This window comes from Camellia sinensis, chromosome 7 (assembly GCF_055761805.1).
Source record: "Camellia sinensis isolate YWXY chromosome 7, ASM5576180v1, whole genome shotgun sequence".
In the NCBI taxonomy this organism is placed as follows: Eukaryota; Viridiplantae; Streptophyta; class Magnoliopsida; order Ericales; family Theaceae; genus Camellia; species Camellia sinensis.
In genome coordinates, this window is record NC_138967.1 from 188,343,336 (window position 1) to 188,368,939 (window position 25,604).

The following is a 25,604-nucleotide window of genomic DNA, read 5'->3' on the forward strand; positions in this document are numbered from 1 at the left end:
ACAAAGAGTACTAACTCGTTTACACATTAAGCCCTTGGCTTGAAGTTACATGTAATACATCAAAAGTAAAACGACAAAACTTGTCCGCCTCAAGCCTCCCAAGCTATGTCCTTGGAGGTGGCATGCTACCTGCACCTGAAAATGATATTCCCATATAGGGTGAGCCACAGCCCAGTAGAAATACACTAAACCAACCATGAACAATGCCTAAATTGTTAGCAATTGATAGATGGCCAACACTGATACAATCACATAAATCACATATTTATGTCATACGACTTATGAGTCCAAGTTTCCTTTCATTTTCCCTTTTTCAACGGACAGGCATATAAGCACTAACCACATTCTTAACAGATATGTATATCAACAATATCCACATACTCAGATAAGCAAATAAGCTATATCCACATTCCACAACAGATATGTATAACCACAATATCCACAGATAAGCATATGAGCTATATCCACACATCACAAAGATAAGCATATAAGCTCTATCTTCACTTCTTTAGACAAGCATATGAGCTGTATCTACGGAGTTCATCCCCTATCTTCTCCCAACACTAACCGGTTTAGAGGTACATCCCCTATCTTCCCCTAAACCGCGGAGTACATCCCCTATCTCCTCCTCTACACAAAACGTATATAAACACATTGGTTCTATATACAATCACCCAATACATACAGTTAATGTATTCTATCAACCGTCAAGTTCCATGACACATTTCATTGATTAGTTTCAGTTTGCCTAATCATCATGCATTGTCTACAACAATCACGACTATCCTCCACCGATAGCCCAAAGCAGTTATTTCTAAACAGAAATTAAATGCACAATGGATATTCAATCAACATTTCATTTCTTCATTCTTTTCAATTAATTATCCCAATTAATTAAACAATGTAATTAGGTCAATTCCCATAATTAACATTTCAACCCTTAGGTCCCATTTTCATCAATGATTCAACAATCATTCCATTTTTCTATGCCAAACATGCATCTAGGTTTATTATGAATAAAACCCCAACTTTTGTAAAATTACACAAAAGCCCCAAACTTTCACAAAATTACTAAACCAAGCCCAACATCTCAAAATACCAAAATTTAAAGACAAAACCCATAGAGAGGAGTAGGATATCCCTACCTTGAAGTTTTAGCCAAAAAGGAGATGAAGACTCGAAGATCAACTTGCTCCAAATCCAAACTTTTTCAGATTAAATCGAAGCTCTCAACACCCTCTATCTTTTTAACAAAGGCCCTAGGCTAGATTCACACTCTAGGGAGATTAAATCTTAGAGAGAGTATAAGTGTAGGGAGAGAGAGACTCGGATTAAGGGTTTGATCAAAGAAAGGAAGTGAAAAAGTGATGTTTAAAACGCTACTGTCCGCTGATATAAAACACTCTCTCTCGAGCGAAGACTTGGTCGCTCGAGCGACCAGACACAGAAAACTCTCGCTCGAGCCAAGAATTTCTCGATCGAGCGAATAAAAACCCAGACCGCTCGAGCGAAGGAAGCTCGCTCGAGCCAGGAAATACAACTCTCAGGTCCAGAACCAGACGCAACACTACACTCGCTCGAGCGACAAACTCCTCGCTCGAGCGAAGGACCAAAAATCTGGGCAGCAACACTAGGCTCCCAAACACAACCAACCTGTAACAAACCTGCCTAACACATCCTATAACTCAAATATGAAGAAAAAGGAATGTAAACACGATAATAACCAACTACCAACATCCACGGACACATGTCCGGATCACTGTACAACAAAGGTAAACCCGGGATCGCTATACTTTCCATTCGAAAATTTTCAAATATTCTTGTGTGATTCCCCTCTTGTAATTCTACCATCCACTTCCCCCCTGTTAAACTAGATGTCCTACATGGTTCTTTTACCAAATAATTTGTCAGATATGTCACTGCAACTGTTGCCGCCGTAGCTAAGAGCATGTTATGTTGTTGAGTTTCCAATGTGCTACCTTCATCTTCTGTATCTTCATCATGGTAATCATCATTCCATTCGCTATCACTGTTATTCATCTCCAAAATACCTATCCATTAAAAGGCTTAGTTACTATTATATTCATTTACAGTCACAGATTTCAAAGTTATTAAAGAATAGAGCTACTAATCCTTTTTAATAAAATAAAATAAAATAAAGTCAAGATGGTTGGAATATGGGAGATTATTTATTCCATAGCTCTTAATGCACTATAGAATAATTTTCTGTCATCCATTATTTATCTATGAATGGATTTAATCAACTTTAAAATTTAGAAAAAAAAAAAAAAGCTTAAATCCACCTGAGGGCTTAGGTTTAATATTTCTTATTTAGTATATGTAGGACAAATTTACATTTATTTTAAAATTAATCAGAATGAAATTCCAAACACTTTTTTGAGTAAAACAAATAAATGAAAAAATAGATGTAAAATTAGCAATATCTACTAGACTATTATTGGCCTTACCTTTTCATCTGGGCTAATGCAAATTGAACTTCATTTATCGGAACTTCATTTTTCGGCTTCTTCACTTCATTTATCAGAAGTTACAAACAGCAAGTAATGCAAATTGAACTTTGTAAATTCAAACATAATTATCATTTATCATTTGAACTTTGACAGAATTAGCAGAATTAGCATTTGAACTTTGACAGAATTATCATTTAATGAGTTTTAGAGTTTTAGAATTATTATTAAAATTCAAACTAATTGAACTTTGTAAACTGTTACAAACAGCAAGCAAATTGAACTTTGTAAAATGTTACCTTAATGAACACAACAGTTGACTATTAAAGTTGAACACACCACCTGGAAAATAAAGTTGAACACACCACAAAGAAAACACACCACCAAGTTGAACACACCACAAACAGCTGTAAAATGAACACACCACCTGGAAAACATGTACATATATATAAAAAAAAACAACCATTCACCTACCATTCATATTCAAAATTGAAACCAACCATTCAACTATTCAACTAACATTTCAACTATTCAACTAACATTCAACTAGTCAACTATTTACTTACCATTCAACTATGAAAAGTCCAACATTTTTCTATATTAATAAAAGTCCAACATAGTCAAATATTAATAATAAAAGTCCCAACATTTTTCAATATTAATCAAAGTCCAACATAGTCAAATATTAATAATAAAAGTCCCAACATTTTTCAATATTAATCAAAGTCCAACATAGTCAAATATTAATAATAAAAGTCCAACATAGTCAATAAATATCCATCAAAGTCTACCAAATAAAGTAAAAAACAACTAGCCGTGATAACCTGTGGTGGTCTTCTCCATCTCAATCTCCAACTTTAGAAACCTCAACCGAACTTCATCCGTTGGAAGACTCATAAAGCACTCACGACGCTTGTCTCGTAAGAACAATCTGGCAACCCATACATACAGCTCATCATCCGGGGACACACCAGGGATGCTTTCCAACTTCGCCAAACATTCTGCAATTGAAGGATATCTTGATGAGGTATGTGTTGAAGTTGCTGAAGATGACTCAACGACATTAACTATACGATCAAGTGTCTTGTTCAGCAGAGCTGCACCAGTAACTTTCTTCTTTGTCTTGCTCTTGGTTGATGAAGTATCAGTGTTTGCTGACCGTTTTTTGTTTAACTCGGAAGGATGAACCACCTCCAAATCAGCATCATCATGAAATTCAGCATCATGTGGGGTATGAAATTCCTCCGGCGTCTCATCAGTCTGAGGCATTACCCCTGAGCTAGGAGTGTATGCCCATTCTTCTGTAGCAGCTGCATCTGAGAATAATATGTCTAAGTCGTCAGCGAATTGCAACGGTATACGCCGGAATTTAGCAGCATCAGGATACCTCTGCAACAATTACAAAGGAAAATGTAACAATTTCAAGTAACAAAATTTGGTGTATTTAAACTAAAAACAAACAAAATGTACATTAAGCAATTCACGTACCTCCAATTTCAAAGTCCACCACTCATCAGATGCAGATATAGCTCCAGTCAATGTATCACAGCCTAATCCTGTCTCGCCCCTTAACAGATTATTCCATAAAAGCCAATCTTTTTTCAAAACATCCCAATGATTTTTCATTTGTAATCGTTAGTATGCTTTTCCAGTCATACTTTTAAACTTACTTATGACATTTTCCCAACCGACCCTATCTAAGTGTGTACCAGGTCTATGTCCACCATTGACTTGCTCAACACAAAGCTTAATAAAAATTTCATTTGATTTTGCATCCCAATGAGCTTTAACGAATGGTACTTGACTTGATTTTCCCTTATTGTTCCTATTTTGAGACTGTGTTTCATCTTGGTTACTCATTCTATGAAAGAAAGAAAAAAAAAACATTTAAAACAAACTCATTCATCAGTGCTTGCATTAGAACAGGTAGATCCCAACCAAAACAACCATACATGGAAACTACGTCAACATTCAACAATTACAAAGCTTAGTACAATAGTTCATAGTAAACTACATTAGTACAAAAACATGGGGTATCTCCAAATGGCACCTATCATTATTTGAAGAGTAATGCAACTGACATAACAATACAAATCGTGAGCAGACCCACAACAAGCTGCTTCATGAAAGCATTGGATTGCTCAAGCATTTGGTTCTTCACTTTTGATTTTGATCAAGCATGCTCTCGTTCCTCAGCCTCTCTAACATCGTTACAGATTTTGGGGTACACCACCTCCAAAATTGACAATTTCTCTTCTCACAAATGAAATATAGTCTCCCTTTAGATGGCTTGTCAGACTCGGTAACCCTTATGGCAGCTCTTAGCCCACAATCACATTTCAAAGGCTCATACCTCAAGTCGAAGCTCTCACCATTAGAATAATAGTTACTAGAGGATGACATGCCTCTGCATTAATTAGGAAAAATTGAATCCAAATCCTCATTTGGAAAAGGCATTTCTTAATGAGAAAGGTAAAATTAATAAAGGCATTCACACCTAAGCACTAAGAAGTTTGAGATAATCCAATGCCTTTCAAGCCCATATGTTGGTCCAACAAAATTAGCAATGTCATGTGTACTACATGTAACACTTACTAGCATTTTTTAAAATGACGAGACCGACCATGATGATATATAATTGCAGGTGTTACGAATATTAAAAATAATAAGAATAACAACTTGTGTCAATGGGGTTTTCAGTGAACAACTATGAAATTTCTCATTTTTCACTTCTTAAAGGTCAATCATCATGCCCCAAACTAATAGTAAAAATAATTTTAGTAATACTGAAAAATAATTTATGAAAAATAATTTATAACCTAATTTAAGAATAAAAATCAATCAGAATAATGTTAAACTAATAGTAATAATGTTAAACTTATAAGTTATACTAATAGTATTTTAGTTTAAAATAACCCCTGCAGTTTAATAGCTTCAGGTAGAAACAAAAGTTTGGAATAAAAACGTGAACCCATAAATTTGTTTTCATTGTTTTCATTCCATATTCATCCATAAATCAAAACTACAGTTTCATTGTTTTCATTGAATTAGTTATGCATTCCATATTCATCCAATATTCCCCTGCAGTTTCATTGTTTTCATCCAAAAGGATCAGACTAACTAAATGCCCTCTAAATTTGTTTTCATTGTTTTCATTTTTCTTTGACTAATGTATGATATTACAATCAAAACGAGCCAATTAAGCAACAAAAAAGGACCAAAAACATTTTTAAAAATGTCAACCTAAAAACAGTATTAAAAAAAAAAAAACTCTAACAAATCTATTAAGACGCCCCCCAACCATTTCTATTTTGCAGAGGAAGTGGTTACTTGTGATTATTCATATTTTAGATGATTTTTCATACACTGTTATAAAAAATGATAATTCCAGGCTTTAATATTGAAATCAACGATTCAGTTTGCAAGTGTTGAACAACTCTGTGACCAAATCAGTTGCCATACAAAGTACAAATTATCCGTGAAAAATAGCAAGAGCAAGATCAAGATCATAACTATTAGATTAATGTCTCTGAGTTGAAAATTTATCAACATGGCTGGTTGCCTGCCATGTTGTCCACCAAACATTACACACAACTACTCTCCGGAATTTGTGCAAGAAATAATTGGCCCAGTGCTAGCAACATTATAAGTATGCCATTCATATTACCAATAAAAGAAAAAGTAAATGAAAGTGGGATCTACATTACAGACATCAACATGCATGCCTTAAGAATGTGTGTCTGTGCTAGATGAAGATTTGAGGCACGACTTAAGAGAACAAAAGAAAATACTCCAATCTGAGCAAGCAATACTCCAACCTTAACAAAAGTCAACAATTACAAATTAAGGATTTGCATACTTAAACGGTCCAACATATAATTTGCCCTACAAATCTGCCCCTTTATTTTTTTGCCCCAAAGCCAAGTTAAGACGAAATGTGATAATTCACGGGTAGCATTTCAGCAAATTTTTTAGTGTTTGTATTATTTACTTTTGAGAGTGTAAACATAGCTTTTGGGAACAAAACTGCAGACTTTGAACCACAAACCAAAATCGATGAGAGAGAGAGAGAGCAACCAGAACCACAAACAAACACAAATCTTCATGGATTTGAACACAAAGTAACAAAAAACCAAAAAAAAAACCCTAAATCGATGTATATATCTAATATATGTATATCTATATATAACAAAACATAGGGTTTAGGGTTTCAAATCTTACTTTTTGGTGGAGATCAACGGAAAATATGGACGATCGCCGGCGATTTTGATGTCTGGTGCAGTCAGCAGCGAGAGGAGAAGAGAAGAGGATAGTTAGGTCTGAGCTGAAGAGGCATGCTTATATAGTGACATTTTCGGTATTCCTTAAGTTTTGGAGGGGCATTTAAGTCATTATGCCCCTCCCAAAACAGCTGCGCACATAATCTATTTTTGAAAACACCTGCCGAGCAACTTCGTGCCTGTTTGGTGCAGCTTAAAAGCTGCTTATTTCAGCTTTCAGCTTAATTTAAGCTATTTTGATGTGTTTAGTTTAGCTTAACAATGCAGCTTATAGCTTTTTGTAAGTCAGAAATCAGCTTATGTTTATAGTTATAAACTATAAGCTGTTAAAGTATAAGCTATAAGCACTTTCCCACAGCTCTACCAAACAGGGCCTTCGAATTTAAGCTGAAATTTGGCTTAAAATAAGCCATAATCTATCCCCATAATCTGTACCAAACACACCAATCTAACTTAATTTAAGCTAAAAGCTGCTTTAAGCTGAATTTAAGTTTTACCAAACGGCCCTAATGTTTGCTCATTTAACATATTTATATATATATATATATATATTTGGTTTGTAGAGGATGCATAATTTTGGTTCACGAAAGTTCGTGGTGGCTGGGATAGGAGCAGTGGGGTGTTGTCCCTCACAGAGGAATCAGAACAAAACTAGTGAAGAATGCAATGAAGAAGCTAATTACTGGTCAGTTAAGTACAATGAAGGCCTGAAGTTAATGTTGCAAGGACTCAAATCAGAGCTCAATGACATGGACTACTCCTTTGTTGACACCTACACTATCTTTTCTAGCTTCATTCAGTCACCCTCCACCTATGGTACTTCCATTTCTTTTCTTCTAATTAGTTATCAAAATGGTAATCACTACAACAAAAATCACCTTTTAGTCGCCAAAAGTCACTTTTATACCTTCCCCGACTGATTTTTTTTGTCGCCAGTGTTGTCGCGAATAAATGGTCGCCCAAGGTTTTGGCGACTAAAAACGTTTTAGTCAGCAAAAAGTCAGGTCTTCAGCGACAAAACTTTTGGTCGCCAATACTCAAATCCACTTCAACAAAAATCACCTTTAGCGACAACTATTTTAGTCGCCAATAGGTCATGAATCCCCGACTAAACTCATTAGTCGCCCAAAACAACACATTTGGCGACGAAACAGTTTAGTCGCTGAAAGCATTTTTCCGAAAAAAAAAAAAAATTCAGCCTTTGCTACTCCCAGGTTTTGAACCACTAACGTCCCAACCTCTGTAAACCTTTACCAACACTCTCCCCACTACGCCACAAGAACATCACATGAATATAAATGCAAAATATATTATTTATATAATATATTGACCGATATTAATAGAAAACAATATATATATAAATAATTATTTTTATTTAATATATTTTACAAAAAAATTAAAGTATTTACTAAAAAAAATAGGGGAGCACTTTTGGCGACTAAATATGAATTTTAGTCGCCAATTCTATGCTTTTTGGCTACTAAATGCTGTTTTGTCGCTAAATACATTAATTTCTGCCCAAAAAAACAATTTTCGGCGACTAAACTGATTTTTAGTCGCCAAAAGCTCCACTTTTGCCGACTAAACTCAGTTTTAGTCGCCATTTGTCCACTTTTAGCTACTAAATTTTTTTTAGTAGCCAAAAACCTTTACTTTTGGCTATAAAAAATTTGTTTGTCGGTAAAACACCTATATTCGGCGACTAAAGTATTTTTTAGTCGCCAAAACCTATAGTTTTGGCTACTAAATGCTTTTAGTTGCCAAAAACCGTGCCTTTTAGCTACTAAAATTTTTTCAGTCGCGAAAACTCCTATATTCGGCGACTAAACTAACTTTTAGTCGCTAAAAGCCCTATATTCGGCGACTAAAGTGCTTTAGTCGGCAAAAGTGCTCACCTTTGGCGACTAAACTGATTTTAGTCACCATTCGTACTACTTTCAGCGACGAAAATACATATTTTAGTCGCCAATTCTGCATTTTCTTGTAGTGAATGTTAGATCCTAAACCAAATCAGCGCTGATTTGTTCAAAAATTTTAAATCAAAATGAACCAACTAAATTGAATTAAGCCAAGACGAATAAAAATTGAGATGAAATTGTGCCACTTTTAAAAACGGAACCAACCCAACTCATGAAAGATAAAATTGGTTCAATAATTGACCATGTCTGCGCTTTAATCCAAACCATAACTTGAATATTCAGTAAAGCTCTCATGCCATGGGAAAATAAAAGAAGTGTGGTCCATTCATGGTTGCATTGATCCCAATATATATATATATATATATATTCAAAAAGACCCATGAATCTTGCACAGTAAAATGGATTCTCCTTTCTCACAAAGAAGTTTTTGCTCATCTCAAATCTCTTACTGATGAAAAAATTACTAGAGAGGTAAACAAAAAGAGAGATTTGTTTTATAAAAGACAATTTTAGTTTTCAGAATTTGCTTTTTGAAATTTTTTAAAAAAAGTTTGACTTCTCTCAAATTGTTATCTTAAAATATTCAAAAAGCTCATTATTTTCATGTGATTCACTTTTTTGGAATGCAAATGATTTTTAAAAATTCAAAAATATCTTTTTCTTGGTATTTAATAGTGTTATCAAACTAGTTTCCAATTGTTAGTTTAAAAAAAAATCTGAAAACTAAACCATTCACTTTTCTCTTCTGTCCACAAATCCAAAAGCCAATCGGTAACTTACTCTTTTTGGAATTCTTCTCCAATAATTGCAATTAACCACAATGTTTTGTCAAATATTCAGGTTTTACTGAGGTTCAATCAGCTTGTTGTGGGTTGGGGAACCTGAGAGCCCAAGTTCCATGCGTGCCCGTTGCCAAGTACTGCTCCAACAGAAGTGATCATGTCTTCTGGGATCTCTACCATCCCACTGAAGCAGCAGCTCACCTCTTTGTCAACGCCGTTTTTGACGGTTCACAACAGTTTGCGATGCCTATGAATGTGAACCAGCTAATCGCTGCATAAACCGAGTGGTGTAAACAAGTGTTAGGGCTGTCGTTGATGCCCTTAAACATAGAAAGGAATACAAAATATATAGAACAGAGGGGATAAAGAACATGGGATTGTTAACCAATTACCTGGATCAATAATATGTGCATGCATTAGTACAAACCAACTGCTTTACGCTCTATTTGTTTCATCGAAAAGAAGTTTTTCTGAAAAACATTTTCTACATTTTCTAGTTTTTGGTATGATAAAAGAGTAAACTGAAAATTATTGAGAAACACCCTAAGTTCTATTTGCCTCCAACTGTTCAATTTTCACAAACTAATCAAGCATGGAAATTATTGAGAAATATCATTGTAATACACATTCTTGCATTAGAATGAGAAAAGTTCGAAAATTGTTTGATTCAGATTTAATAGAAATCTGATACCGGAAGGAGAAAAATGGCTTGCATTGGCAGAAATTACCCACTTGTTTACCTTTGGTTTCAGTAGGACTTCAATATTGATACCAAAAGAAGTTTACTTGTGTGTGAATGGTTCTGAAAAACCCAAGAAATTTACAGTAGCATTTCGTCAGACCCGGTTCTGAGATTTTCGGGGCCCAAAACCGATAATCAACTATTAAATTTCTGGGGCCTTTCACAATTTTTTAAGGTAAATGACAAAAGATTTGTATTAAAATCACAAAAAATATTTAGAAAAAAAATTAATTAATTGAATAGAAAAAAAAAAAATTACGTGTGTTTGCTGTGCTGAGATCAAAATATTTTTTTAAATCAAAATTCAAAATAAGAGCACCACCACTTAACAAAACACAAAATTTTTAAATTATGTGATGTGAACTATTAAACTTAAATAAATTCTTCTTAATGATGTAAATACCAATATTATAATAGCAATTAATTGTGCAAAAGACAAGATAAATATTTAATTAACTAATTGAATAGAAAATAAATAAATGAATAAAAAATTTACCTGTTTGCTGCTACTTCGTCCCTATGCCGCTAGTGTGTGCTATATCAAACAAATTTAGGGAATGTTGGATTAATAGGAGATAGGGTTAGGAATTAGAAAAAATGAGCCTTTCAAATGGTTGGGCTGGGCCTTAACTATTGGCCTTTTAATGAGTCAAAAAAATTAAATTTATTTTAAATTTATTTATTATACTAAATAAATATTTAGATTTAAAACATACCCAATATATTATACTAACTTATAATAGGAGGGAGCCCCTATTTTGGGCCTATTTTGAGAGGCCCTAAGCCATGGCCTTGTGGGCCTATGGCCAGGGCCGGGCCTGCATTTCGTGATGCCATTGTTGAGTGGGAGAAGAAAGAAGACAGATTTGATGCTTACAGGAATCTAAGAAGGAAAGATATCTTGGAAGAAGAGGTTGAGATTGCCATTACAAACATCAAATGTGTGTTGGTGATTTTCTGACCACACTGCCAACTTAGTACTTAACTGAAGAACACCGGCAGAATAGGTTAAGCCCGAACGACCTGCAACAGAAAGAAGAGTTTCCGGCGGTGGCTCATCCACCCGGGGAAACTCCGATGATCAAGTCAGTACTCAATGTCTCTGAAAGATAACCAATAGTGCTTAACTCACTAGACAGAATATTAAAAGTATCAAAGACATACCATAGACCCATGAGGGTGCCTCTCTTTTATAGCCAACATAATCCTAGTCCCAATAGAAGCCTAGCTCCAATGGACTTAGGATTACTGCTAATCTTGGACTCCCAGTAGGATTAGGATAAACTCTCTAAGAGTCCTATCTTTACTCAAACTGAAGTCTTCTCCCATTCTAGGACTCTTGTCCCTCATCCGTTTATCTCGGATTCCGATATCTTCGGAGATAACCTCGGCCTTTCCGAGATCACCTCAGCGTCATGACCAGGACACGTGGCACCTCGGCTGACAAGTCGGCGTTACCCTGGCCACGTGTTGGTACTCAGAAAATATATCCCCACAACAGCCCCCTAGGTTCTGTTACCTCGGCATTCTGAGGTGATGGAACCTATATCATTTCTTCCATTTAGTACGTCGGCTAAGCTCGCTTCATCATCTATTGCCGAAATCAGAACTCGTCGGCTCAATATGACCAAGACCTATAGTCTGCTTTCATCAATGCCTTAGAACCAACGACCAAGTTCGTTCAAGTTTCTCAGCCGAAACCGTCATTCTTTGCAACCGCCTTGGGGTGATACACCTCGGTTATACAAACTGATGTTTTACCTCGGCAAGTACCCAAGTACTTAATTTGATACAACCTTAGCCCCGACTTGTAAATTTATCACAAATTTCAACAAGTACAAGAAATATCCTTTGTCTTACTTCAACTTGTAAACTTTTCTCAAGTTTCAATCAGTGTTAAATAATGATCTCGTTTTAACTTCAACTTGTAAATTGTCCACAAATTTCAACAAGTGTTAAACAATGATCTCAGTTTAACTTCAACTTGTAAATTGTCCACAAATTTCAACAAGTGTTAAACAATTATCTCGGTTTAACTTCAACTTGTAAATTGTCCACAAATTTCAACAAATGTTAAACAATGATTTCGGTTTAACTTCAACTTGTAAATTGTCCACAAATTTCAACAAGTGTTAAACATAATCTCGGTTTAACTTCAACTGGTAAACTTTTCTCAAGTTTCAACAAGTGTTAAATATCATCTCGGTAAACTCTTCTCTTCTCGGACTTAATCATCTTAGGCCGAGATCTTGTCTTCTGGGATCTGGGATCCGAGATCTGGAATCCGGGATCGGCTTACTTGGGCTGAGCTCTTGTCTTCTTATATCCAGTGTTATCTCGACTTGACAAGTGAGGTCACCTCGGCATCTTGTCGCTTTCTCTGGAGGTAATCCCTCAGATCCTCCTTGGTTCGTCCAAGAGCTCGGCTATCTCCGGATTTCAGCCTCTCTGGTGCACTACTTCCTGTGTCATTGCGAGTCCTTTTGGACATCTCTCCATTGGTCGCGTCGAAACAGAGGTCCTTCCCCTGAACATACCGATGTTCTTTGGAGTCAGCTTCCTTGGTGCGATGTGTCCTCTGTGAATCTCCCCTTCTTGATTCTCCTCGTCCGACCTCCCTTGAAGGCCGGTGAGTATGTTCCTTGGTCCTATCGTGCTGAGGAACCGTAGGAGTTGTCTTCTGCCCCCCTGCCTGGGCATCTGTCTCGGCTGCTGGGTTCGGCGTATCTTGTGACGGGAACGGTGGCTGGAGGTCGTCCTCGATATAATACTTGCTTCGGTCTGATTTCTTCAGCACGTCGTCCTCTACGTCCTCTTCTCCGTGATTCTTATCACGAGTTTCTTCGTTGTAGCTGTCTTCTTCGACGCTAAGGTCAATATGTTTCCCGCTCTCAGTAGGGGTGTCATCCCCAACCTTCTCTCTTGGTCTGTCGTTGGCCATCTATTCTCCTTTCGTTTCCACAGACGGCGCCAAATTGTGTGGGTGATTTTCTGACCACACTGCCAACTTAGTATTCAACTGGAGAACACCGGCAGAATAGATTAAGCCTGAACGACCTGCAACAGAAAGAAGAGTTTCTGACGGTGGCTCATTCACCCGAGGGCACTCCGGCGATCAATTTAGTACTCAATATCTCTCAAAAATAACCAATAGTGCTTAACTCATTAGACAGAATATCAAAAGCATCAAAGACATACCATAGACCTATGAGGGTGCCTCTCTTTTATAGCCAACATAATCCTAGTCCCAATAGAAGCCTAGCTCCAATGGACTTAGGATTACTGCTAATCTTGGACTCCCAGTAGGATTATGACAAACTCTCTAAAAGTCCTATCTTTACCCAAACTGAAGTCTTCTCCCATTCTAGGACTCTTGTCCCTCATTCGTTTATCTCAGATTCTGATATCTTCGGAGATAACCTTGGCCTTTTCGAGATCACCTCGGCGTCATGACCAGGACACGTGGCACCTCGTCTGACACGTCGGCGTCACCCTGGCCACGTGTTGGTACTCAGAAAATATATCCCCACAAAATGATAACATCTTGTTGATTGTATCCTGCATTTGGTTTACACACGCACAATGATTCATGTGAAAGGTGACACGGAAATTTCGGAGTTTATTCTAACTACAAAACTAGTTTCTGAACGAAAAAGAAAGTACCTTGTATTGTCGATCTTGAGCTGATATTTTATCATTGCACAATTGGTTAACATGATTATTATTTCCAGTAGCATTCAGTAAAGACGCTGCTCTCTTTATAACTTCCTCTGGGACACCTGTATGAACCATTTTATCAGAAATATTAAATTACCGGAGACGTTGGAAAATAAAGCCTCTAGTAAAACCTCCGCAATTTGTCATGGAAATGAATGCATGAATTTAAACCTATGACAAATCATGGGAATTGCAGAATGTTTAACGAGTGAATGTTTACTAAAAGATTAAAAAATATGGGCGGAGTATGAAACCCTTGTTTTGCATTTGCCTAGCAATAATAAGGAAGCTTAAGAAAAACACACACACACACACACACACAAAAATTATTGTGAAATGCCTAGCATATTTTTTGAAAACCAGCAATTATTTGAAACGTACCAGCAAGTAGTGCACAATGCAGCCCTGCAAGGTATAAACTGAAGTATGTAAATTCCCATTTTCTTAATAATATCCATCAGAATTCCCAACAAACACAGACACTATTTACTCACCATAGCTAAGAAGTGCATGTCCAGGAACAAGCCTGCAAGATCAAATTAAAAAATCCGAGTGGGGTTTCATAAAAGGTAATTTCTATTGGAAACTAAATCCGACAGATGATGTGTAACAATAACTGCATAAAGAGATAGTAGAATTTGTCTAAAAGTGTATGAAATTTTCCTTAAGAATACTACACGATATTAAAAATATAGAAATACAATATCTTCAATATCTGTACCATCATCAGGTTGTAGGACACTCATGGTGTAATACTTAATGTTATCAGACTGCAAATAATATATATATAGATGTGTCACGCAGTTGAAATAGTTAATACTTAAAGTTTTAAAAAATGCAATGTCTTGTTTATACCTCTTGTATGCAACTATCATTAAACATCTCGGTCAAGTGAGTGCAAACCAAAACCTGCAAATTAGTAGAGCATATCCCATCACAAGTTGCCTATCAAAACAAATGTGACTAGCAAACCTAGAGGTGGCCTCCAGGAATGCACTCTTAATATGAATTTGCATTTATTAGAAACTCTGGTTGGATAGCAATTGAGAGCATCAAGCCTTTGGAGGATCATAACAAGTGATAAAATGATTTATAGTTCCACCAAGGAGACAGTGCCATCTGAAATGAATTTTAACAACAGCGTATGATAGCTAAAAAATTACATTTATTGCATGACATATCAAAAGGATGGAAATTATTCTTGGTAAAACCAACCTTCTGTTAGAGTGCCTTTACCAAATTCGTCCAAGAAGCATAAAGATCGTGAAGTTGCATGCCTATGAAAGTTCTTGGAATCAATATATATAAATGACTAAGTTGTATACCCTATGGTTCCAGCACTCTTTCACATCCATAGCAAGAAAATAACAAGGGCCAACAGCCAACAAAAAATAAAATCAGTGGACTAATCCCCAGAACCAAACACCAACGATGCAAGGGGTAGATGCCAATCCCATGTCCATTATTAGTAGGTCAAGAGAAAACTGTGTAACTATACCTTAGCATCATTCTAACTTGATGTAGATCAATCATAAATGTTGACTATTCAGCATTCATAAATTTACTTCCCATGGCACAAAATATCCTATTTTTTGAAATTCTGGTAAGTTCTCGTAGTAAAATATGTAAAAAATGCAGTACCAAAAAAATTAATGATACCTAAAGGCCAGGGATATAAATATCGAACCTGTCAGTCAAACCCACAGTAGCAGCATCTGCGGGTACAAAACTTCCAATGTGGGAAAGGAAAACAATTAAAGCTACTTGGAAAAAAAAAATAATAATTTAAAAAAAAAATCATCTTTCGAGATGTGTCAAATAAGTATTTCTATTTATCAAAGATTAGTGCATTTATACCGAACATAAATGCAACATTATTATTAAAACTTTGACACAAAGAGGAAGGTGAAACATTGACAAACCTTACACTTATAGTTGTCAGATAAAACTATTGAAGAAATAATAAAATAGACAATATAATTAACTTAAAGCAGATATTATATAGGATTGCAAATTATACACTTACATGAACACTTAAACATATGACATATATCTACTGATACATGAGGGTGAATCATTCAAAGGAGAGAAAGAAAAAGAGAGTGAAGGAGAGCATGTTGGTTCCATAAAGAGAAATATAATAACTACTGACCTGCTTTATGTAGATACTTTTCCCTGAATAATTGGGGCCAGTGATGATATTAATCCTTCCTAAAGAAGTGTGACTTTGTTAGTTGAACAAGAATAACTAGTATATTCGAATGAGAAAAGACTTTATTGGCGAGTGGAGTAAGAAACCAATATACTTAGAGATGTTTAACTACAAATACCATCATCATGAATCTTTGTATCATTGGGAATGACAGTATCTACAGTCATTTCCTGCAAAACATGTATGAATTAACTACTTGTTAGGATTCCTTTGGTGGATGCCCAATTTTTTCTCTAATCTATTATAATATGACCTTGCAAATACAATCATTGACATATTGTAGACTGTACTAGACAACCTAACCTTCCATTCTATATATCAAGCAAGTCTTCTGTAGTCAAATTTGGCCTCACATAATTGTTTTGATGAGCAACCAATGCCAGTGATAAAAAGCTGGGTGACAACATGAAAAAATACAGTGAGGAATTTTCCTATTCCTTTTTTTTTTTTTTTGAGAAGTGAAAAAATATAGTGAGGAAATATATGTCATAAAAAAATTAAAAAAAAAAAAGAAGACATGAAAACCTAACAAGATATTGCAATGCAAATAAAATAGATGTTACTAAATTACCAGTCAAGTTCAGCTGAAAAATTCAAAGCCTTGAGAAGGTGTGCTGAGAATAGAAGAATTTGTGACACCAAGTCCCCAGTAATTGCCCTCACCATGTCTTCAAAAAGGAATTGAAGATAAGACATTAATCTATTTTTAATTTTTTTAAAAAGCATCATCAAATCACTCACAAGTAAACTGTTGGGGCTACATTAAGTTTATCAATGATTTGGTATAAATCCACATTATTTTTATTTTAATCATAAGTTCCAAAGTTAACTTTTTCAAACTGGCAATGTGTTTTATAAGCATTTAAGCAATGAACACGTGTTTCCCTCAAGTGTCCAAAGCATGTCTGGTTCCACAAAAAAAAAATAATAATAATAATTTGACACGTTTGGACACATGTTCGGGGTGTCCAATGAGTGTCAATGTTCAATATGCTGTGAGATGCGAACATGGCACTTTTTTTTAGTAATGTATGTGCTTCTTGGCCAAGCAGTTTAGAAATTGTCATCTGGAATAACAACACATAGCAGAAGAGTGAATTAGACTACAGACCTAGGATTTTGTGATATATATCCCCAAGAAGGTTGTCCAATTCTCGTGTCTTCAAGGTGCAATAGAAAAACTTTTTCATGTCTCCATCTTCATCTGAGAACTACATTTGGTGGCACATTTTCTAGTATGAATGAAAATATACAAATTAACTGCATAAACTATTAGTTCCAATTTAGGTCATTGATTGACTTACAGCAAATTCAAAATCTTGAAGATTTTCTAGTGTGGTTTCATCAAGTTTTTCTTCAAAAACACACATCAAGTAACCTACATATAAACAAAAAAGCCATAGCATTAATCAATGTACTAAAGCTTAAAATCAATAACCGACATAGCAATCCCAATTGGCATACTTTAAAAAAAGAAAATGAAAACGAAAAGAATCATAAAAAGTGTTCTTCGTGTGTGAGTGAATTTATGATCACACTGCCAACTCATTATTCAGCTGGAGAGCACTGGCAGAATAGATGGCACCTGGCTGCCCTGTAATAGAAAGAGTAGATTCCGGCGGTGGTTCGTCCACCCGGGGGCACTCCGACGATCAAGTCAGTATATCTCTCAAAGATAATCAATCTTGCTAAACTCACAGTTCAGGATATAAATTGCGTACCTCAGACCCATCGGGGGTGCCTTTCTTTTATAGTTAGCTCAATCCTTGTCCCAACAAAAGCCTAGCTTCAATGGACTTCTGTTCAGTGCTTATCCAGGACTCTTCTATAGATAGAGATAAACTCCCTAAGAGCTTTATCTTTATCCAGGCTGAGTCCCCTCATCATTCTAGGACTCTTGTGCCTTATCCGCTCATCTCAGATTCCGATATCTTCGGAGATAACCTCGGCGTCATGACCAGGACACGTGGCACCTTGACTGACACGTCGGCATCACCTTGGCCACGTGTTGGTACTCAGAAATTATATCCCCACAACTGCCCCCTAGGTTCTATTATCTCGGCATTCTGAGATGAAGGAACCTATATCAGAACTTCCTGTCAATACATCGGTTTAAAGTCTCTCAGCCGAGATCATCATATAGGCCGACATGTCTCTTTAAAGATTAAACATTCCAAGATCTCCTTCACGCGTATGAGCTGTCATGCAAAATAACTCAACCATTTCAGCCACGCGTCTTCTTTTTACTGGATTGTACTCCGTACGCGCTTGCAAGTCGTCTCGCACCTACATGCGCCGTCTGACGCATTCGTTGTTCCAGACACATTAATTGTCCTTTTTGCCGCCATTTCAAGTTTTGACAAAACTTGTTTCCTTCCCCCGTCTTTCCACTTTTCACTTTCACGTTTGAAGCTTTTTTCTCTTTCTAACTTTTCCCTTCAAGATCCTCCATTGTTCAAGCTTCCAAAGCTCTACAACTTGCTCCGTCCATTTCCTCCGACGAGGTTCTTGCCAATCTGTTTCGCTGCCGCCGTTTTTATTACTTTGGCGATCTCAACATCAGTTTCTTTTCTCTGGTAAGTCACCATTCCTCCTGATTTTAGTTCTTGTTGTGCTCCAAGAAATTTTGCTTCATCATTAGTCGCTATTGCTGTTTTACTCAAATATTTGATTCATGAATCATGCATCTGAGTGTATTTATTTCATGATTTTGTTCTTTGCCCATATCTTGAATACTCGCACTGCTCACAACTTTTCTGCACTTTTTCCACTGTTCTTGACCTTATACCCTTCGTACTTACAATGTTCTTGATAGTCCACGTCTGTTTCTTGATTCTGAAGCGCATTCTTACTTTTCTGTTTTTCAGATTTCGCGCCTTCAATCTTCATTTCCATAGACCTACGTTTGGGATTTGCTTGTAGAACCCACGATTATTAGGAAAAACTGAAACTATTTTCACAAATTCTTACCCAGCACATACTTTAGGTTTTTGTCAAAGTCCTAATAACCCTTTCTTAAGGCTCCCTTTTTCTGAAGTCCAGCTCTTCTAATTCAGGCCGTCGTTATGGGTATGTGGAAGCATAGGGTAGATACCCCGAGCAAATTAGAGCACTTTAGGCAGGAGTTTGACATCTCGGCCGACATTCATCTGAGGTTGGCTGGGGAGGATGACTCTATCATGCCCACAGTTGATTCCATGCCCCTTCCAGTTGTAGTTTTCATCGAGTAAGGACTTCGGCTCCCACTCAATATCCTTTTTCGTGAGATCATTCACTACTATAAGTTGAACCCAATGCAGCTTGCCATCAACTCCTACCGAGTTATTAATGGCATCATAGCCTTAGCCAAATAAGAAAACGTTAGGGTTACCTTAGCCGATATTCAGTTTTGATATACCATGTCTGGCCTCAAAAAAGATACGGGCTACGTTTACTACCTCAAGTCGAAATCTACAGAGTACAAAATCGTAGCCGACCTCTCAGACTCCAACAAGGGGGCTGGAGACGACTACTTTATTACCTCGGGGAACTGGGAGTTCGCTCCAGATGAGGACTTCCATCTTTACCCTCTTCCTTGAACAGTTTTTGTAGAGGGCAATGGTAAGAGCCCTGTGTCCATATTAACTTGTTTGTTTTAAAGTCTTCAATACTTTATTTGTTTCTAATGTCTACTTTTCTTGCAGCTCTTCCTCAGCCACTAAAGGGCGTCCGTCAATCTTTCTTTCCCAGCAAAGACTTGAGGAAACTGTTAGATTTACCAGTCCTCAAATGGAAGGCCCCTCTTCTACCCAATTTCATTCCTACCTACAAGTCAGCTCTTCCCGACGTCCCCAAGAAGAAGAAGAAAAGTCTTTCTCTGCCTTCCGCTACAACTCCTCAATCTGCCTCCTCATCTCGGCCAGATCAAGGATCAACTTCTGACCCAACAGATCAGCTGTCAATCTCGACTCCATATCTGATCCCGCCATCTCAACGCCAATGTTGGCGACGAACGATTTTTCCAACCGGGATGGGTCGCCAGAAAACAGTTACCAAAAATTTCTTGGCCAGCATCCCATCAACCATTGACGCTTCACCAGCACAATCTTAGCCCCCTACGAAGCCGAAAAGAATAAAGAAGGCTCAGCGAAAAGCAAATGTGACTCAGGTTGACACTGAAGATACTTTGTCAATCTCCAAATTGGCTGAGAGTGACAAGTCCCATTCTGCCGCCGAGAAGAGGCCTGCCGAAGGCCAACCATCCGAATCCCCAAAATCAAAGAAGCCGAGATCATCCGCCACAACCACATCGGGGTCTCGAAAGTAGGATTCCCCCTGGGCTCCCTAAATCACACTGGAGGATAAGCCAGTTAGGGCTAGTGACAGCGCTGATGACATTAATGTCAACGTTGCCCTTAGTACTGCTCTGCTTCTTTCCGACGATCTCGACCGAAACACCGAGTTGAGTGAATACGAAAACTATGCTCTGATGCTCCAGCGCTCTGTCCAAGTGAGTGTCTTTTTTGGTCATTCCGAGTTGAGTGAATACGAAAACTATGCTCTGATGCTCCAGCGCTCTGTCCAAGTGAGTGTCTTTTTTGGTCATTTTTCTTTCTTTCTTGTACTTAGAAAATTTTCTAATAACTTTTGTCTTGTTCACTTTCAGGTCATCTAGCATGCTCATTCCTTCTCAATTCAATCATTTGAGAACCGGAAAGAACTGGCCGATAAAAAGAGAGAAGTTGCCAGTCTACAAAAGGCCAATAAAAGCTTACAATCCAAGATGAAGACCTTGGAGGATCAAGCTGAGGCTGCTATCAAGGCCCAAAATGTTGTCGAAGAAAAAACACAATCCGCCGAGGCCATTAAGAAGGTTCTTGAGGCCGAAAAGAGAGAGGCCGAAGAGAAGATGACCCAGGCCCAGAAGGAACTTCAAGAAGCCCTGGCCACAAAAGAGACCGAAGTCAAGGCCGCCGATGAGAAGGGATATAACGAAGGGGTGGTCGATGTCACGCAGACTATGAAAAGCAAGTGAAGCAAGCATGCAACAAGGGTTTCACCCTGGGTTGGATGTCTCTTCTAAAAAAGCTTGAAGTCCCCGAGGACTCGCCCCTCAGGAATGCCGACGTCATTCTTCTTCCATTCTCTCCAGTTCCTACTCAATCCGACAACGAATCTGAGTCCGAGGAAGAGACCTTGGTGAGGAAATCAGCGGAGGCTGCTGGGACCAAGTCCTCTTCTCTGAATGAGCAAGTCCTGGACTTGACTCAAGATGAGAAGGGTGATGAGGTTCCCAAGGAAGCTACCCCTGAGCAAGCATTATTGGACGTGCATTTCGCCGACAAGAGCCTTGATCAAACCCTTCAAGAAATTGATGCTGAGCTTACGGCCGAGAAGGTGGCCGAGATGTCCTCCCAACAGTCTTTCGAGATCCAAACCCAGCCTGTTAATGATGCTGAAGAATCTTAATTTTGGCGTCTTTTTTCCTTTGTTTTTTGCCCTTTGTACATCTTTGTTTTTTGGGACAGTGTTAACTCTTCATATGGCCGATGTGCCTTCTTATAAATACAACTTCCTTCTTTCTTGGATACTTGCATGTTTGTCTTTCCTTTATTGCTCTTGTATGATTCCATACTTAGAATATTTTGCATATCTTTGATATATACTTCAATCTTGTGCAACCTTCTCGGGGTGACACACCTCGGTTATACAAACTGATGATTTACCTCGGCAAGTACCCAAGTATCTTTCTCAATACAACATTGGTTTCACTTGTAAAATTTTTTCATAAAATTTTAATAAGTGTTCAACCTTGGTTTAACTTCAACTTGTAAATTTTTTACGTTTCAACAGGTTTAAACATAATCTCGGTTTAACTTCAACTTGTAAACTTTTTAAGTTTCAACAAGTGTTGAACATAATCTCGGTTTAACTTCAACTTGTAAACTTTTTAAGTTTCAACAAGTGTTAAATATAATCTCGGTTTAACTCCAACTTGTAAACTTTTTAAGTTTCAACAAGTGTTAAACATAATCTCGGTTTAACTTCAACTTGTAAACTTTTTAAGTTTCAACAAGTGTTAAACATAATCTCGGTTTAACTTCAACTTGTAAACTTTTTAAGTTTCAACAAATGTTAAACATCATCTCGGTTTAACTTCAATTTGTAAACTTTTCTCAAGTTTCAACAAGTGTTAAAACCATTTTTCTTCTCTCTGCCCCCTAATGTGAACCTAAGTTCCACTTGGATTCTCATTATACATGTATTCCAGAAACAACGTTATGTATCTTTATCAGTCACAAGTGTATAAACATATAAACAAGTGAAAACGTTATTTATGTACTTCGGCAAATGACAAAAGAACAAAAATTTCTAATGATAGAAAAATTTCAAATTGCAAGTGTTCCAAGGTCTTGGCAACTCTTTGCCCTCATTATCTTCAAGCCGATATGCCCCATTGCCCAATACCAAAGTGATTCTGTAGGGTCCTTCCCAGTTTGGGCCAAGCTTGCCCTCCCTGGGATCCTTCTTGTTGCCGACGACTTTTCTCAAGTCTAGGTCGCCAACTTGGAACTCCCTTGGGTTAACTTTTTTATTGTAAGCCCTGGCAAGCTGCTGTTGGTATGCTGCTAACTGAATTGTAGCTCTTTCCTTTCTTTCTTCTAGTAGATCCAGGTCTTGGGCTAAGAGTACATCATTAGTCCCGTTCTCTACTCCCTGGGTTCTGATCCCTGGTATGCCGACCTCCAGCAGAATGACGGCTTCTGTGCCATAGGCCATGGCAAAGGAGGATTCCCCTGTTGATCTTCTCGGCGTAGTCCGATATGCCCAAAGTACACTTGGCAGTTCATCCACCCATTTTCCCTTTGCTGCTTGCAACCTCTTCTTAATCCCATCCAGGATAATTTTGTTGGATGCTTCTGCTTGTTCATTGCTTTGAGGAAAGCTTGGGGTTGAAAAAGAATTCGTAATCTTGAATTTTGCACAGAAGTTTTTGATTAGCTTACTGTCAAATTGTGTTCCATTGTCGGCAACTATTGCTCTTGAAATCCCAAATCTGGTAATGATATTTCTCCATATGAAGTTTTTCACGTCCACATCTCGGATCTTGGCCAGGGGCTCAGCTTCTATCCATTTGGTGAAGTAATCTGTTGCTACCAGCAAGTACTTTCTTTGTCCAGTTGCTTGGGGCAGTTTCCCAACGAGATCCATGCCCCATTGGGCAAACGGCAAAGGACTGGATACTGGGTTCAGGTCTGCTGCTGGTTGGTGTATAAGAGGTGCAAATCTTTGGCCTTTTTCACACTTCTTCACATAGGCTTCTGCATCTTTCTGCATGTAGGGCCACCAATACCCCTGGGTAATGGCCTTATGGACAAGTGATCTGCCCCCAGCGTGGCTTCCATAAATTCTTTCATGAATTTCATATAAAAAATCTTCAATTTGTAAAGGATGTACACACCTCAAAAGGGGTCCAGTGAAGGATCTTCTATAGAGATGTCCTTCTGCTGTCAGACTGAATCTTGCCGACTTCAATCTGATCTTGTGTGCCTCTTTGTGGTCATCTGGCAGTTTTCCTTCCTTTAAGAATGCTACAATTGCATCCATCCAGCTTGGTCCCATACCCACACACATTGCTTCGTGCTCTGCAATCGATGGTTCAATGCTCGGGCCCGACAGGTATTCGACCATTATCGTCCTTGCTTTTCCAGGTTGTATTGCACTAGCTAGATTGGCCAGTGCATCGGCGTGACTGTTATCATCTCAGCTAACCTGATGCAGTCGGCAATTCTGAAACAAGGCTACTAACCTGTTGACTTCCTTTGCGTAAGCTGACATCCTTTCATCTTGGGCTGCAAACTCGCCCGTTGTCTAGTTGACTATGAACTAGGAGTCACAGAAAACTATCACTTCATCTGCTTCTGCTACTACCGCCAGCTTTAGTCCTGCAATCAATGCTTCATACTCTGCTTCATTGTTTGAGGCCTTGAACCCCAATCGAATGGACTGTTCCAATATCTCTCCATATGGAGATACTAGTCCTACTCCTGCCCCCGCTCCTTGCCGGTTTGAGCTCTCATCGACAAACAGTCGAAAGGAGTCGTCGATGTAAATGCTGCAGGGTCTGAGTTGTTCCTTTTTTCTTTGTTCTGTTGCATTAGGCTGGGCTTCTCCTTGCTTGCTTGGACATCGTTGACCTCGACTCAACGGAGCCCGATGTACAATGGATTCTAGTGTGAACTCGGCCACGAAGTCAGCCAAAACTTGGCCTTTGATTGCTGTTCTAGGTCTGTACTCCAAGTCGTACTGTCCCAAGGCCACTGCCCATCTGGCTATTCTTCTTGTCAGGTCTCCTTGTTGTAGCAAGGACTTCAAGGGGTGTTCTGTTAGCACCACAATTTTATGGGCCTAGAAGTAATGGTTCAGTTTCTTTGAAGCCATTACTAAAGCCAGTGCTAATTTCTCTAAGGGTAGATACCTTGTTTTTGCGTCAGCTAAGGTTTTGCTTACATAGTAAACAACCCTTTGTTCCCCTTTTTCTTCTCGGATTACCACTGCGCTTACTGCGTGTTCTGAGACTGCTAAGTACAAAAACAATTCCTCCCCAGGTTCTGGATTTGAAAGAACTGGACCTGTGGTTAAATACTTCTTCAATCAACCAGGGCAACCTCACATTCTTCTGTCCATAAAAATCTGTGGCTTTCTTCACTAAGTTGAAGAAAGGTTTGCACTTGTCTGAGCTTCTGCTTATGAACCTATTCAGGGTTGCGGCCCTTCCAGTCAACATTTGTACCTATTTTGCCGACGTTGGGCTCTTCAATTCCAGGATGGCCTTAATTTGATCTGGGCTGGCCTCAATGCCCCTTCTAGTCACCAGGTATCCTAAAAACTTATCAGACCCCACTCCAAATGCACACTTTGCTGCATTGAGTCGGAGCCGATATGTTTTAAGGATGTCAAAGATTGCTTTCAGGTCAGCCAGATGACCTTTAGGTTCCTTGGTCTTCACGACCATGTCATCGATGTAAACTTCCACCGTTCCGCCAATTAGGTGTTTGAACATCTTGGTTAGCAGTCTTTGGTAAGTTGCTCTTGCATTTTTCAACCCAAAAGGCATCACTTTGTAGCAGTACAGACCTTTTGGGGTGATAAACGCAGTCTTCTCCTCATCTGGGGAATGCATGGCTATCTGATGGTATCCCATGTAGGCATCCAGGAAGCTCATCCTTCCATGCCCCAAAGTGGCGTCTACCAGCTGGTCAATCTTGGGTAGAGGAAAACTGTCTTTGGGACAGGCCTTGTTCAAGCTGGTAAAGTCCACGCAGACCCTCCATTTACCATTCTTTTTCTTCACCACCACTGTGTTTGATAGCCATGTCGGGTAATTTACCTCTCGAATGGCCCTGGCCTCCAGAAGTCTGTCTACTTCCTCTTCCACTGCTTCGACGTGTATCAACGTCAGTCTTCTTGCTCGTTGGATTACGGGTTTTGCCGACCTATCAAC

The 25,604-nt window shown here is 38.1% G+C and overlaps 2 protein-coding genes and 1 pseudogene across 2 annotated transcripts in view; 1 reads left to right on the top strand and 2 right to left on the bottom strand.

Moving 5' to 3' along the window:
* The window catches only part of LOC145795531 (GDSL esterase/lipase At5g55050-like), a 23,571-nt gene extending 13,454 nt beyond the window's left edge, over positions 1–10,117 (top strand). Inside the window, exons 2-3 of the mRNA XM_082880205.1 lie at positions 7,312–7,564; positions 9,508–10,117. Coding sequence (XP_082736331.1) covers positions 7,312–7,564; positions 9,508–9,728 — 474 coding nt within the window. The 3' untranslated portion in view covers positions 9,729–10,117. The remainder of the gene's footprint in view (positions 1–7,311; positions 7,565–9,507) is intronic.
* On the bottom strand, positions 9,450–16,292 carry LOC114287895 (DNA mismatch repair protein MSH5). Its single transcript, XM_082880207.1, has 7 exons — positions 16,239–16,292; positions 16,061–16,119; positions 14,764–14,817; positions 14,403–14,434; positions 14,290–14,313; positions 13,855–13,970; positions 9,450–13,749 (listed from the first exon to the last, which is right to left on the bottom strand). Exons 3-7 carry the CDS (start codon positions 14,781–14,783, stop codon positions 13,639–13,641), a joined length of 303 nt encoding a protein of 100 aa, XP_082736333.1. The 5' UTR covers positions 14,784–14,817; positions 16,061–16,119; positions 16,239–16,292; the 3' UTR covers positions 9,450–13,638.
* The window catches only part of LOC114287912 (DNA mismatch repair protein MSH5-like), a 30,665-nt pseudogene continuing 20,628 nt past the window's right edge, over positions 15,568–25,604 (bottom strand).